Source organism: Anticarsia gemmatalis, chromosome 30 (genome assembly GCF_050436995.1).
Source record: "Anticarsia gemmatalis isolate Benzon Research Colony breed Stoneville strain chromosome 30, ilAntGemm2 primary, whole genome shotgun sequence".
Classification (NCBI taxonomy): Eukaryota; Metazoa; Arthropoda; class Insecta; order Lepidoptera; family Erebidae; genus Anticarsia; species Anticarsia gemmatalis.
The window spans coordinates 3,854,659-3,869,477 of NC_134774.1; the positions used below are offsets into that span (position 1 = coordinate 3,854,659).

The 14,819-nt window shown below is 35.0% G+C and overlaps 2 protein-coding genes across 2 annotated transcripts in view; both read right to left on the reverse strand.

The window, feature by feature from the left end:
* LOC142985547 (monocarboxylate transporter 12-like) overlaps positions 1–6,186 on the reverse strand; it is a 32,696-nt gene extending 26,510 nt beyond the window's left edge. Inside the window, exon 1 of the mRNA XM_076133782.1 lies at positions 5,816–6,186. Coding sequence (XP_075989897.1) covers positions 5,816–5,848 — 33 coding nt within the window. The 5' untranslated portion in view covers positions 5,849–6,186. The remainder of the gene's footprint in view (positions 1–5,815) is intronic.
* Positions 6,187–6,849: 663 nt separating this feature from the next.
* Positions 6,850–14,766, reverse strand: LOC142985548 (uncharacterized). Its single transcript, XM_076133783.1, has 3 exons — positions 14,559–14,766; positions 13,467–13,589; positions 6,850–12,937 (listed from the first exon to the last, which is right to left on the reverse strand). The coding sequence occupies exons 1-3, from the start codon at positions 14,700–14,702 to the stop codon at positions 11,543–11,545; spliced, it is 1,662 nt and encodes a 553-aa protein (XP_075989898.1). The 5' UTR covers positions 14,703–14,766; the 3' UTR covers positions 6,850–11,542.
* Between the last annotated feature and the right edge of the window lie 53 nt (positions 14,767–14,819).

Here is a 14,819-nt window from a genome sequence, read left to right on the forward strand (position 1 = left end):
TTTCTAGTTATAGTTAAACTAGCTGACCCGCGCAACTTCGCTTGCGTCACATAAGAGAATCATAATTTTCCCCGTTTTAGTAACATTTTTCACTGGTACTCTGCTCCTATTGGCCGTAGCGTGATGATATATAGCCTATAGCCTTCCTCGATAAATGGGCTATCTAACACTGAAAGAATTTTTCAAATCGGACCAGTAGTTCCTGAGATTAGCGCGTTCAAACAAACAAACAAATAAACTTTTCAGCTTTATAATATTACTATAGATGTATGGATATTTGTTACTCTTTCACGCAAATACTACTGAACCGATTTCGATGAAATTTGGTATAAAGGTAGTCAGCTGCCTTTGTACTAAATTTCATCGAAATCGGTATAAAGTTAGACCCAGAAAAACACATAGACTACTACTACTTTTTATCCCGGAGTTCCTAAGGGATCGGGATTTATACGGAAAGGGTTTCCAGGCGGACGAAGTCGCGGGCGGCCTCTAGTAATTCATAATTTCTAGAAACCTTTGCTTCCGTGACAAATTTAAAACTAGTCTACAATTACTGAATTTTCTGCTTATTGCGATGAAAAGCGAAAAGTTAAAATGGAAGATTGACTAGATAAAAAGAAATGAACTTTTTCTCTGATTATACAACATACTTATATTATAAATGCAAAAGTTTGTGAGAATGTATAAGTATGTATGTTTCTTACTCTTTCACGAAAAAGTACAGGACAGATTTTAATGAAATCCGGTACTGTGATAGCTTATAACCTGGATTAACACACAGGATACTTTTTTCCAAGGCATTTTTTTCATGCAGTGAATAAACAAAGCTGGAAGGAAAGTTATAGTAAGGTACTAGGTACTATGCGGCCACCCATCTATAGAATGACCGCGCCAACCGTTGCTTAACCCAGATATCGTTAACTGACCGGTGAGCACAACTGGCTATGAGCGCCTCAAATGTCGCGTACTTAAAGTGAGACATACATGAGATTTCGAATAGGTAATGATTTGTGGCCATATTTTTCGACTGGCCATATTTGTCCCACGTACCCTATTTTTTTAAGGATAACCCGGTGTAACCCAAGCACAGTCAGGACGCACTAGTAAATAAATAAGCCCGAAACTGATTGTAAAGTGTACCTACTATTGATTACTCTGTGTCAGGCAGGCTTGTCTCCGAGATCGGTCGATAGAAACTTGCTTCTGAATGTAGACTGTAGCATGAATCATTGCTGTCACGAAATGTCAATGGTGGAGAATTTTTTTAATTTAAAAAGCCAGATCTTGATTAAATTCTGTGGTTTCCAACCTTTTCATAGTCCGGGACCACTTTTATATTATTCTTGTAAGCGGAGAACACTATGTTAGTATATTAAAAACAAAGTGTAATAATCACCCTGAAATTTTAAAATTTTAAACTCATTCGCGGACCATATTTTGGCTTCCACGGACCACTGGTTGGGAACCACTGATTTAAATAATATTATTAGACAACTCACACACGGTCATTTGATTCCAAACTAAGCAGCGCTTGTACTGTAACCAAATAACTGATAAACATACTTATATACTTCTAAATATATAAAAAATAAATAAATGATTAGTCTTTTTACCTGCGACTTTGTTTGTTTTATGTTACATCATACATCTTACCTCAGGAAATCTTTTCACTTAGACGAAGGCTCGGGTTAAACCTAATCTATACTAATATTATAAAGCTGAAGAGTTTGTTTGTTTGTTTGTTTGTTTGTTTGAACGCGCTAATCTCGGGATCTACTGGTCCGATTTGAAAAATTCTTTCAGTGTTAGATAGCCCATTTATCGAGGGAGGCTATAGGCTATATATCATCACGCTACGACCAATAGGAGCAGAGTACCAGTAAAAAATGTTACAAAAGCGGGGAAAATTATGACCCATTCTCTCTTATGTGACGCAAGCGAAGTTGCGCGGGTCAGCTAATTTATGATATAAATAGGATTATATAAATGGGTTTATTTATATTGTTTGATGCTATACCACACTAGAGGCCGCCCGCGACTTCGTCAATGGAAACCCTTCCCGTGTAAATCCCAATCCCTTGGGATGAAAAGTAGCCTATGTGTTATTCAAGGTCTTCAGCTACCTACGTACCAAATTTCTTCATAACCGATTCAAAGTACATATTTGCGTGAAAGAGTTACAAACACACATACATAAATATGTACTTACAAACTTTCGCATTTATAATCATCATCATCATCATCATCATCTCAGCCGGGAATCGTCCACTGCTGGACAAAGGCCTCCCCCATCAAGCGCCAATAGGACCGGTCCTGGGCCGCCCTCATCCATCGGACTCCGGCAACCCTTACCAGGTCGTCGGTCCATCTTGTTGGGGGCCTGCCAACACTACGTTTCCCGGTTCGTGGTCGCCACTCCAGAACCTTTCTGCCCCAACGGCCGTCGGTTCTGCGAGCTATGTGCCCTGCCCACTGCCACTTGAGGTTCGCAACTCTTAGGGCTATATCGGTTACTTTGGTTCTCCTGCGGATCTCCTCATTTCTGATTCGATCTCGCAGGGAAACTCTCCATTGCCCTCTGGGTGACTTTGAGCCTTCTAATAAGACCCATAGTGAGCGACCACGTTTCAGCGCCATAGGTCATCACTGGCAACACACACATTTATAATATTAGTAGGATATTGACAGTCGTATCCATTATCACTCGTACCATAAAGTCAGTCAATAGTTAAGTTATCTTTTTAAAAAATCGCAACAAAAACTTTCACAATATTTTCCGTGACTAGATTTTGTCTGTGACTCATCGTTTCAGCAAGTTCCTAGGACGAAAGTATGACTAATGCTACGACTAGACAAAAAAAGTAGGTAGACTGAAATATTGCTCAGTTATTAATTGTTTTTTGTAGACTGGCGAACCCGAAACTTTGTTTTAAAAAATATGATATACATTTTTTTTGTAGCTATAAGTCTGTTGTCTTCCAACTATGCTGGAGTCGGCTAACAGTCTCACCGGAAGCAGCTGAATATCAGCATTTTACATGGAGCGACTGTCTATCGGACTTCCACAACACAGTTACCTGTGTTATTAGAATACATTCGGATATATATTTAGGTGTATCCGAATTTTTCGGATAAAAATATTAATATATTATAATATTCGGATATAATATATACCTACATTTAAGGGTATCCGAAACTTTCGAATATCATATAAACATGTCTCCGATAATTAGGCTATGTATTTTGACAAACTAAGTAGATCACAGAAACAGTCTCGTGTAAAGCCTTCCTTAATATTATTTTCAGTCAAGATTTGATTTCTTTATTTCTTTCAACATTTTCTGAAAGCTTCTCTTCCTTCATTATTTATTTACTAGATATAAACCAGTTTCAGTGAAACGTAAATAATATATTTTCTATTTGAACTAGGTAGAAAAATTTCAGCGCTACGCATATAATATTAACTACCTGAGTTTCTATCCAACCTCGTTGACTTAAAAAGATTTCCCGGGGTAAAATGTATCTTATGTGTTATAAACTATCTATTAGATCTATAATATAAAATTCTCGCGTCACAGTTTTCGTTGCCATACTCCTCCGAAAAGGCTTGACCGATTCTCATGAAATTTTGTGAACAATTATTGAGTACGTCTGAGAATCAGCCAACCTCTATTTTTCATACTCCTTAGAAATAAGGGATGCCCACCCTTTACACTTTTTTTCTTATATTTAGCCTTTTTTCATTATGTCGCTTTAAAAAATACATACGTCCCTTAATTTTTACCTTTTTTATCACCAACCCCCATTTTTTTAAAACCATTTTAGTATAATCTACATATATGGCAAAGTCTTTAATCATGTCATTGTAATCAAAAGTCATATATATCTCGATTTTTTTTTTGTTAGCCCGTACTGTCCCACTGCTGGGCAAAGACCTCCTTTCTTCCAGTCCTCTCTATCTCTCGTTTTATCTGTATAACTAGCTGACCCGCGCAACTTCGCTTGCGTCACATAAGAGAATCATAATTTTCCCCGTTTTTGTAACATTTTTCACTGGTACTCTGCTCCTATTGGTCGTAGCGTGATGATATATAGCCTTCCTCGATAAATGGGCTATCTAACGCTGAAAGAATTTTTCAAATCGGACCAGTAGTTCCCGAGATTAGCGCGTTCAAACAAACAAACAAACAAACAAACAAACAAACTCTTCAGCTTTATTATATTAGTATAGATAAACATCGTAATAAAACCTGCATAGCTACCTATTTCCACAAAATTCTCGAAGGTATGTCCGCCTGCCAATTCGTATTTGGCAAGGCTTAGCGTTTTAGTATCTAGGTAAAACGTTATCTAATTCCTAAAAAACGGAAGCTTTGAAAGCAAACGATTTTATAGACATCTTGTCATTTTTTAATCGTATGGTTACTGGTGTAATACAAAAAGAAAACTGATCACCCATCTTTTTCTATGCCTGGGGGAAGTTTACTTGACATTTTAATACATGTAGGTACCTTAGAAGAGAGCTTTGGCATGCACGATTTATCTAAATTATTACTAAAACTACTGTGAATTTTAAAAATAAAGTATCTGTATCAAACAGGTCACCGTCAGCTGTATAAGTCGAGTCACTGATGTTATACATTCTGTATGTTGTATACCTCCAGCCGCGAACCTTGCATACAACACTCTCTACTAAGTTGATGGACTATAATGTCAAAGTTTTTGAAGATAAACATTATCAACATTTTTTTAAAGGTCATACGAGTATTTCTATGTGAATGGTCTTTAACCAATCCTTTTTTGTGACAAAAATCTCGTCTAAATGCCTAAGAAATTATTTCTTAATTTTCGTATAGTTAATGGTCAACCTAGTGTCAAAGTTCAAGTCCTTTGACATGACATAACAACACCTTTAATTGTCAAAAACGGGAAAGCATGGAGACGCTCAGCTAAAACTAACAATTTATACTGGCCATCCATAGACAGTTTTTGTCAAAAGGTTAATCAACTTTTCTTCTTCTTATCGTATGGTTAGTGGTCAACCTAGTGTCAAAGTTGTTCAAGCCGAAAGCCTTTGACGTGGCTCAAAAATTTGCTTTAAAAATATATCAGCCGTCAAAATCTTTGTTTAGATTTTAAAGTGATATAAATCCATTGCTATCACACCGCATTGTATGAATTTCCTATTAAAATGTGTGAGGGATAAAGTCTTGAGTCTGCCACGCTGGCTAAATGAAAGAATGACTGCGTATTCTGTCAAGAACTGACTATAACAACTCACAGGCATTTCTTTACAATGTTTTCCTTCACCGTTATAAGTTTTCAAATAGATTACATTTCTTTTCCGTTAAAATAACAAATGTATTTTAAAAATCAACTTTATGAGACGCAAAAAGCGGATGAAAGGGTACTTGCGTATTTAGAAATATCAGTCTGTTTTTAAATACGCAAAAGGCATGCCCATTTTTCAGTCTTAATATTGAAAACTGTAAATAAATATAGCTTAGGACAGTATTTTCTAAAGTTCAGGTGAAGATGGCTTCCTATTCCTACTGCGATAAAAATAGGTCGCCCCAAGTTTTTTGATGATTTTATTGCAGAAAAATTGTAAATAATTAATTTAACTTAACGATACAGACATTTTAGAATATTTAATTAATTTTTTAAATATAATCTACGCGTAAAAAAAACAAACGTCATTTCTTTTTAAAAACGCTTTTGTTTTTTTTTCTCATATATTTTTTTTTCTTAAATCTGTTGTTAATTATTTCGTTCGGAAATTGCTTGTAACTAATAAATCATGTAAAATTCTTACCTGACTAAAGTTGAATTCTCTCGGGAGTGACATTTTTTAATGTCGGGAGGTAACGATATACAATAAGGATGATCTTCTGACTCCGTACACACGAGCCGTCGATTTTCACTCTTGAAAACGGCAGGAGCCGCCTTATACATTGGTTTTAAAAAAACAATACACTCTAAAGACGCCGTTTTCACAAATTTAATATTCCTTCTCGATACAAAAATGTTCCGTATATTTTATTTAAAAAACGTACTGTAATAAAAATTACGGCCTAGTCATTTTTTCTTTAATAAATTGATATATATTTTTGCAAATTTTTGAAACCTTTTGGCACTATATTTTATTATTTCCGTATAAAAATTATTATTTCGTGTTCTGTCTTGTGCCACGGTCTGTGTAATGATATTATTTAAGCGAGTGTGCGCAGAGTGTTGAATCGATAGTACGTTGTTCTAGATTCCACTGAAGTTGGTATTCATGCAGAATGTTGCCGTGTGAAAAATCGTCCGAAGATTTCCTGAAAAATTCGTTCTGGAATCTTCTTTTACGAATTCACTTAGGGTATTCCGTCGGTATAACTAAGTTTTGAATTTTACATAAGGATAGGTTATGTATAGTTCTTACTTTTTTATACATATAATAAGTACATGTTATATCCAAAAGGTTTTGGCAGATGGGTGTGATTGGTACCTATACGAACTTTCGCTATTTACAATGTTAGTCCTATGTAATAAATTAAGACGGCCTATCGCCCTGTCCTATTAATATATTGGGCAATTTACCAGACTTACTTATACTTGCGGAGACTCTTGCTTAGTTTAGGTACAAACACACGTTATCACACCTGTTTGACGCAAAAGTGTAGGCAGAGAGGTACACAATACACTCACTTTTCGCAATCAATATTGTTAGATCCGTGTAATAAGGGGCGAGTCTATTACCACATATCAGGCAATTTTCTTATATTCATTAAAAACTATCAATTGATATTTGTTGCTGCAAAATAAAAAAATAAAATGCTATATTAGTGTGTAAAGTATATTTGAAACACATCAACTCGTCACTGACTAAATCGTACATACTCATTGATTTATATAATAAGAATACTTTTACAAGTAAATTAGACCCATATACATATGAAATATGTACAAAATAACTGATTTGGAAGTCTAAACTTCCTTACGCACTAGCAGTTAACCGGTAACAGCTTTTTACAGTTGAATAATATTATGCAACCGCTTGCAATACGGTAGTTAACTAACTCCCGGTTTCTGAGGTACATTTAGCGGTAGTTTATCTATTCAATAGCGTTTTAACTCATATAAAAAACGCTATTGAATAGATAAACTACCGCAAAATGTACTCAGAAACCGGCGGTGGGTTAACGAAAAATTATTAAACTTGTACTCGTAAAAGGTTCATCTAAAATGCTCAGACTAGGTATTTTTTCGTAAATAATGTTGAAATTGTAATTATTACAGCCTGAAACATTTTATTAGACACTCATTTGATACCAACGAAAATATGAAACTGACGTCACTATGCCATATTTCTATACTAAAATGTGTTTTTGACATTTCATAAAGAGTAGCTGATTTGACTGATAGTCAACTACCCTATTGTCAGGTATAGACGGCGCCAAACAACTTGAACATAATTTGCTGTATTAGAAATTAAACAGAATGTAGAGCCAGTGCAGAGGACACTTGGTTGGCTGTTATACCAGTCGGGTGGTCGAAGCTGAAACGCCGTCGCCTTTGCGCAACACTGTTATTCCTAAACTGACCTAAAAAATCGTTCACTAAGATGTAGCGAAATTGTTCAAGTTGTTTGGCGGCACCTATAGTTGCATAATATATTAAACTATAACCGCGCGGGTAGGCGCTCTTATGGTTAAATACTAGTACGTAAGGTGGCTTACTTTTATTAAATAACATTATAGAAATGAATATACATTTATTTACAGTCCAATAAACATGGTATAAGCTCTGATTAAATACAGTGTTTTGTCTTCACTCAGACTGCCTCCGTGACGCAGTGGTTTAGGTCACCACGCCGCTACCACTGCATCGGGAAGTCGTGGGTTCGATTCCCACATTGATATTTGTGCGATCCACAAATAGTTGTGTCGGGTCTGGTTGTACTTTGTGTCCGTTGTTTGTATGTTTGTAGTCCCCGCGACACAAGAGCAATTCTTAGTGCGGGAGTTGTCTATTTAAACAAAAAAATATACAGTAAATACTATATAACTAATCAAGGCTTACACCACGATTATTAGTTAGACAGTTGCTTGAATATTACATTAAATTAGATTATTTTTACAAGTTATCCTTATATTAATAATTTTTAATATTAGTATAGTTTGTTATAGACACAGATATACACATTTTTGTAAAGTTTTTAAAAATATCTAGAAAATAGTTTTTTGTTTTATACATAAGGATGTAATCGCAGATATATTCAAATGTTTTTTTAAAGAAAATAGATATTTCTAACACCCGGTTTCTGAGGTACATTTAGCGGTAGTTTATACATATATTAAACTAGCTGACCCGCGCAATTTCGCTTGCGTCACCTAAGAGAATGAGTCAAAATTTTCCCCGTTTATGTAACATTTTTCGTTGCTACTCCGCTCCTAATAGACCGTAGCGTATTGTTATATAGCCTATAGCCTTCCTCGATAAATAGGCTATCTAACACTGAAAGAATTTTTCAAATCGGACCAGTAGTTCCCGAGATTAACGCGTTCAAACAAACAAACAAACTTTTCAGCTTTATAATATTAGTATAGATTAGTATAGATAGCGTTTAAGCTGATATAAAAACAACAGATTAAATGGATAAACTACCGCTAAATGTAACTCAGAAACCGGGGGTAAGACATTTTTCAGGTTTTCTTTTCATTTACATATTTTGTAAATTAAACATTATTTTGTCTATACTCATGTCATTATATCGGAGTCTCTCGCTCACTACACATTGTCACATTACTATGATTCTTTTGATTATGACGTAGTGAACACGTTTGTTGCCGAGTATAGTTAGATATTTTTTTTCCGGCGATATTAACGAAAGCATAAAATTTTAATTAAAAATATATTTTAATATATCTGCAATTACTAATATTACTTAGAAATAACAATTAATAGTTTTAGCTTAGAAAATGAAACTTATTGTTTTGAAAACCACAGAATGAAATTTAATTCATTTGAGTTGATTAGTCACTTAAAAATTAAATATTTATTTACTTAAAAAGAACTTTATTGTTATTTACGTAAATTTATTGAGATTTTCAAAGACATTCTTAAAATATTTTATGCATTAGACAAAGCTAGAAAATTGCTGGTTTTCAGTTATTGAAAAAAAAAACCTTATTATTTTTCGGTCGATTCTTTTCATTATTTATTTACATAAAGAGGTTGTATACATCTCCTAGAATATTAAAAAATTCAATAATTTTTAATTGATTTCTGTTTTCAGCTGAAACAATCACTGTAAGCTTAAGTAAATAGCTGTCATTATAATATCTTTGCGCGATATATTTAATTTAAAATTAATAATTATTATGTACAATCACAGCCAGGTTACTTTAAAAGAAATAAAGTTTAACTTAATTAAAATAATATTTACATTTATACAAAAAAGAAACTACAGAAAATAAAAAAAATGTCGTACCTAGGTACTAACAAATAATTACAATCGATTCCTAAACGGAACAATTATATTAGTGCGATCAATAAATACTTGTTTCGGGTCTGGTTGTGCTTTGTGTCCGTTGTTTGTATGTTTGTAAAAGTCCACCCAACACAAGAGCAATTCTTCGTGCGGGAGTCCATTTTTGAAATTAAAACAAAAAACAATTCGCCTTTATCCCATATGGGTAGGCAGAGACCAAAGAACGTCATTTAGTATAATACGATCCTTAAAAACTTCCCTTGCTTCATTCACATACATACATGTTGTCATACCGCCGGTTACGAGTAGCACCTGACCTTTTTGAGACATCATTTTTACAAAAACATTTTTTTACAATTTTATTCAATAAGTAAATTATAGTACCGAAATATTAACTTGATTATATTTACAGTATATTAAGATTATACAAATAAAAATAATATTATAAATGAATTAAATTTCAATCTGTATTTAGAAAAGTCTATAAAAATACTTATCAAGCTTACAACATATTATTCGGTTCGGCATTAATGGGCCAAGCCGGGCGGAAAACCCGAATAATATGTGTAGATGAACTGGCCAGGAGTTTCTTCCCAGCTCTTCTCATTGGCCCTACCTTCCGAGCTGGCGGTAAATTCACTCTCTGTATCATTGACTATCATAAGTGTCAGCATTTGACTTAAATAAATAAATCATTTGATTTTGCTTTTTTGAATGTTCGGGAAATATGTCGCTCGACATCGCCGCGCCTGATTGAAAACCGAATTGTGACGATCGCACCCGAAGGTACCCGATCGTCACAAGCCGAACAAGGGCAGTAATTGTTTCGAGTCGGTTTTGTTGTTCGATAAATACTGGCAACCGAATATTTCTGTAGTAAGTCGTACACACAGTGTCTGTACATATAGGGAGCTTTTATTACAGGGGGTATAACATTACATTAATTTTAGTTGAGTTCTCCATAAATAATTATTTCTAAATCTAAATATATATAACTCAAAGGTGTCTGACTGACATAGTGATCTATCAACGCACAGCACAAACCACTGTATTAGATGTTATAGCGTAGGTATCCGCTAAGAAAGAATTTTGATCAATTCTACCCCCAAGGGGATAAAATAGGGGATGGAAGTTTGTATGAAAATTCTGTCCTAAGTCACAAACCACGCGGACGAACGCGGGCAAAAGATAATGATAGTTAAAAGTCGTGATATATTCAATTTACGCTCCGGCAAATAATTTTGACAAATATATAATTTTTATTTTTAGAGTTATATATTAATATCACAGTATAAAGGACACTAGGGAAGAGTGGGGGGACTAATTTTGTATGGGGGGGGGGCATATATTACCTTCTTAATTTTATTTTACTAAATATATGTAAAATACAAAAGTTATGTTTATTGGAAGAAAAGGATTAACCCCGGTTTCTGAGGTACATTTGTCGGTAGTTTATCTATTCAATAGCGTTACAACTCATACAAAAAGACTCAGGAACCGGGGGTAAGTTCTATGAAAACGAGTGTAACTATCAGTTACACAACTCCCGAATAAGTTTCAGATAAGCTATCTAAATCTAACTCAAAGGTGACTGACTGACATAGTGATCTATCAACGCACAGTCCAAACCACTGAATCGGCCTGAAATTGTCATGCAGGTAGATGTTATGACGTAGGCGTAGATAAAAAGGATTTCGTCAATTCTATCTCCAAGGGGATAAAATAGGAGATGAGAGTTTGTTTGGAAATGTCCTAACTGACAAACTACGTCGAAGTCGAGGGCAATATTAAATAACTAGCTGTCTCGCGCAACTTCGCTTGCGTCACATAAGAAAGAATGGGTCAAAATTTCCCAGTTTTTGTAACATCTTTTACTGGTACTCTGCTCCTATTGGTCGTAGCGTGATGATATATAGCCTATAGCCTTCCTCAATAAATGGGCTATCTAACACTGAGAGAATTTTTCAAATCGGACCAGTAGATCCTGAGATTACGCGTTCAAACAAACAAACTCTTTATATCATATTAGTATAGATTTCGATTGAAATCAATTTTCAGTGACCGTCACATGGCATCGTCTGAGCTATCAAAACAAGTCTGAGTTTGTGCTGAACTGAAACTTAGTAAAACATCCGATTTGACCGACATCCGAGGATCATGAGTTTGAGTCTCCGTTGAAGTTAAATTACTACTGCCTGGACTGGAAGACAGACTGTCAAATAGACGAAAATTTTGTTTCGTAGACTCTGAAAGACATAGGCAAGTCTGAGTCTCCTTGATGCTTAAATCTGGGGACACTGGTATACAAGACTGCGTTTCTTTATTACAACGGTTTAAAGCGAAATCGAAAGGTAATGTTTGTGTTTGTATATCGGATAAAGATACTGATTCAGAGAAGAATATTTCGTCCTCGCTTTGTTGCGATTTTATAGATAGTAGGTCCTCAAATACCGTTTGTGTAGACATGTCGTCTGTCTGTATTTCAAAATAGTTTTTATTCCACGGCAAAGATGTTTCGCTTAAATCTTCCGGAATTTGTGTGGAAGAGTTTTTAAAAGTGTTGGTTAATTCACTATGGTACACTTCCGGTTCATCGTCGATTATACCATCGACAATCGTTTCTTCCTCTTCGCTTTTTATTTCTACGTCTATTTCCGGTTCTGAAAACTCTATGGGAATTTCAATTTCGAAGTTTTCTTGCAGTTGCCATGATGGGATGTTTGTTGACTTGAGTGTTGCCAGTGGTTGACTGTCATCTTCATCAGTCGGTGTTGCCAGACTACCTTCTTTTATTTCCTGTGTTGCTACACTCTCTGTTTCTTTAACAACCGGTGTAGCCACATCCTCTTTATCTTTAACAGCCAGTGTTGCCATATCACTTTTACTTTTCTTACGTTTTCGTTTGACATTTTCTGTGTTACAAACACGGCGTTTTTTCGCCTTTTTTTCTAATTTATATTGCTTATGTAAATCCGGATGCTTTCTCTTCAAATGTACTAGATAACTTTCGTTAGTTGCATAACTAACATGACATATGGAACACATGAAAACAAGATTACAAGATTTCAAATGTCTTTCGTAATCGGTAGTCATTGCAAATTGGGCATTACAAGACTCACAATTAAATTGTTTTTCTTTATGAATCCTATTATAATGTTGATTTAAAAACTTACGTCCTGAAAAATACTTTTTTAGGTACTCAACGCTGTATACACAGTCTGCAAAAGTGCAATAATATCTGATATCTAGTGTTAAATTCTTGTTAGTATTATGTACTTTACATAAGTGATAATAGAGATGATTTTTGTTTGCACTTTTCTCGTTGCAACCGTATGGGCAAGGGAGTAGTATTTTGTCGTCCGGGTCCGGCGCTGTCACGTTTAAGATTAAAAGCTGATCTGATTCAAATATAGGTGTCACTTTACATTGTACTTCGGTCTTCACTGGGTTACTTTGTTTCTGAAAAAGAATAAATAAATGTTGTAAATTTGTTATGCTTAAAAACTCGTCGTTAAGTAACAACAGCGATATAGATCGATCTATGAGGTTAAGCTGTCTGCCTGAGGTTGTATTGTGGATGGGTGACCATATTATACATACAGAGTTCCTCCGTTTTCGGAAGGCATGTTAAATTGTTGGTCCCGGCTGTCATGTTCAAAGATCTTTGACGGTCATTACTAGTAGTCAGATGCAACCACCGATGCAAGTATGACAACCAGTCTTACTGAGGGGTATCGTGTTATAACCCAGGTAACTGTGTTGTGGAGGTCCGATAGACAGTCGCTCCATTTAAAATACATACTGGTATTCAGTTGCATCAGAGCCTATTACTATTAACTAGGTAAGTTTCTAAAAAATAAGAAAAGACTACACACTGATTTGACTGACCCAGGGATCGAACCTGAGACCTCATAATCACCAGTCACATACGTCATCAACCTCTCCACAGAGGCAGTTATTTAATGATAAGCATAAAAATCATACTTACCACTATCTTTAGTTTGAGAACTTTGTCAGACTGTTGGCAGCGATCTTTAAACTGCTTGGTGGTCATCAGATCTGCCTCACACGTGGCACAGATCAGCTCCGATAGACCTTCAGACTGTGCCCTCTGAAATAACATAAAATATGTTGGGCTATAGCAAGTAAATGTGGGCCTCGTATCCCAACAATCGGTCAATCAGTAAGACAGGACAAGTAATTTTATTTGCTTGGAAACCCTTCCGTGTATATCCAGATCCCTTGAGAACTCTGGGATAAAAAGTAGCCTATGTGTTATTCTGGGTCTTCAGCTACCTATATACCAAATTTCATTGTAATTGATTCAGTAGTATTTGCCTGAAAGAGTAACAAACATCCATACATACTTACTCACAAACTTTCGCATTTATAATATTAGTAGGATTAGTATCTGATAAGTTTTTCAAAACTTATCCGTAAGTTGTGAAACTTTCAGGTTTATATTTAGGCTTATTAGGCAAATATGTTGTATTCCTAAATTTTCTAGGCTACTACTAAATCTCTGACTGTCTTACTACAGTATTTGTGTTCACAGTGATTGCATAGGCAAGTTCATCCATGTTTAGACACTTTCAAATACTCCATTCATCTAAAAGTTCTTTATAAAATAAGACATATCTATAAGTCTAGTCATTATTTGAAGCATTTCTTTACATTTTTATTGAGTTTCAGCTTCATTTTGACAACATCAGAAACAGCTGTTAATGTTTCTAAGCTGAATTTCATAGTTACTGCCTACCCGCAATACACATAAAGAGCGGTATTACGTGTTTTATCACCCAAATATGTCCTCCTATGACAACAAACCCTCATATCTATGTATATATACAGTGTTATATACATAATTGATTGCTTGTTGCACTCTTATGTCAAAATACATGTGCGAGACAGAAATGCAACGATGATTGACAGACGGCCAGATAGTTTATTGATTAAAATAAATACATAAATACTGTTAGTGATATGCATTTTTATGACTAATTAATGCTGTTATACGTCAAAAATGAGTTTGAGAACTATTTTATGTAGAAATTACGACTATATTTATTTAAATACGTACCGGAATATCTGTATATCGGAAGAAATCCTCGTCTAGACCCCAATGAAACATATTCTTCATTGGCCCCCATTCCTTTAAGCAACCGCGGCAAATTAATTTCTCAGGATCAGGCGCATCAACTGTGGTATCTGTAGCCTCAGACATTTTGATTATAGATGTAAAATAACACAAATATTAATAAATAAACATGATTACGAAAACAACTGTCCGTCGTCTGAGAATTGTTGACAAGATTGTAGTCCGTTACACGGTACTGAAAAA

Coding starts and splice junctions, on each gene's coding strand:
- LOC142985548 (XM_076133783.1), bottom strand. CDS start 14,702: ATGTCTGAGGCTACAGATACCACAGTTGATGCGCCTGATCCTGAGAAA. Junction 13,590..14,558: donor TCCGATATACAGATATTCCG/GTACGTATTTAA, acceptor ATGTTATTTCAG/AGGGCACAGTCTGAAGGTCT. Junction 12,938..13,466: donor TTCTCAAACTAAAGATAGTG/GTAAGTATGATT, acceptor ATTCTTTTTCAG/AAACAAAGTAACCCAGTGAA.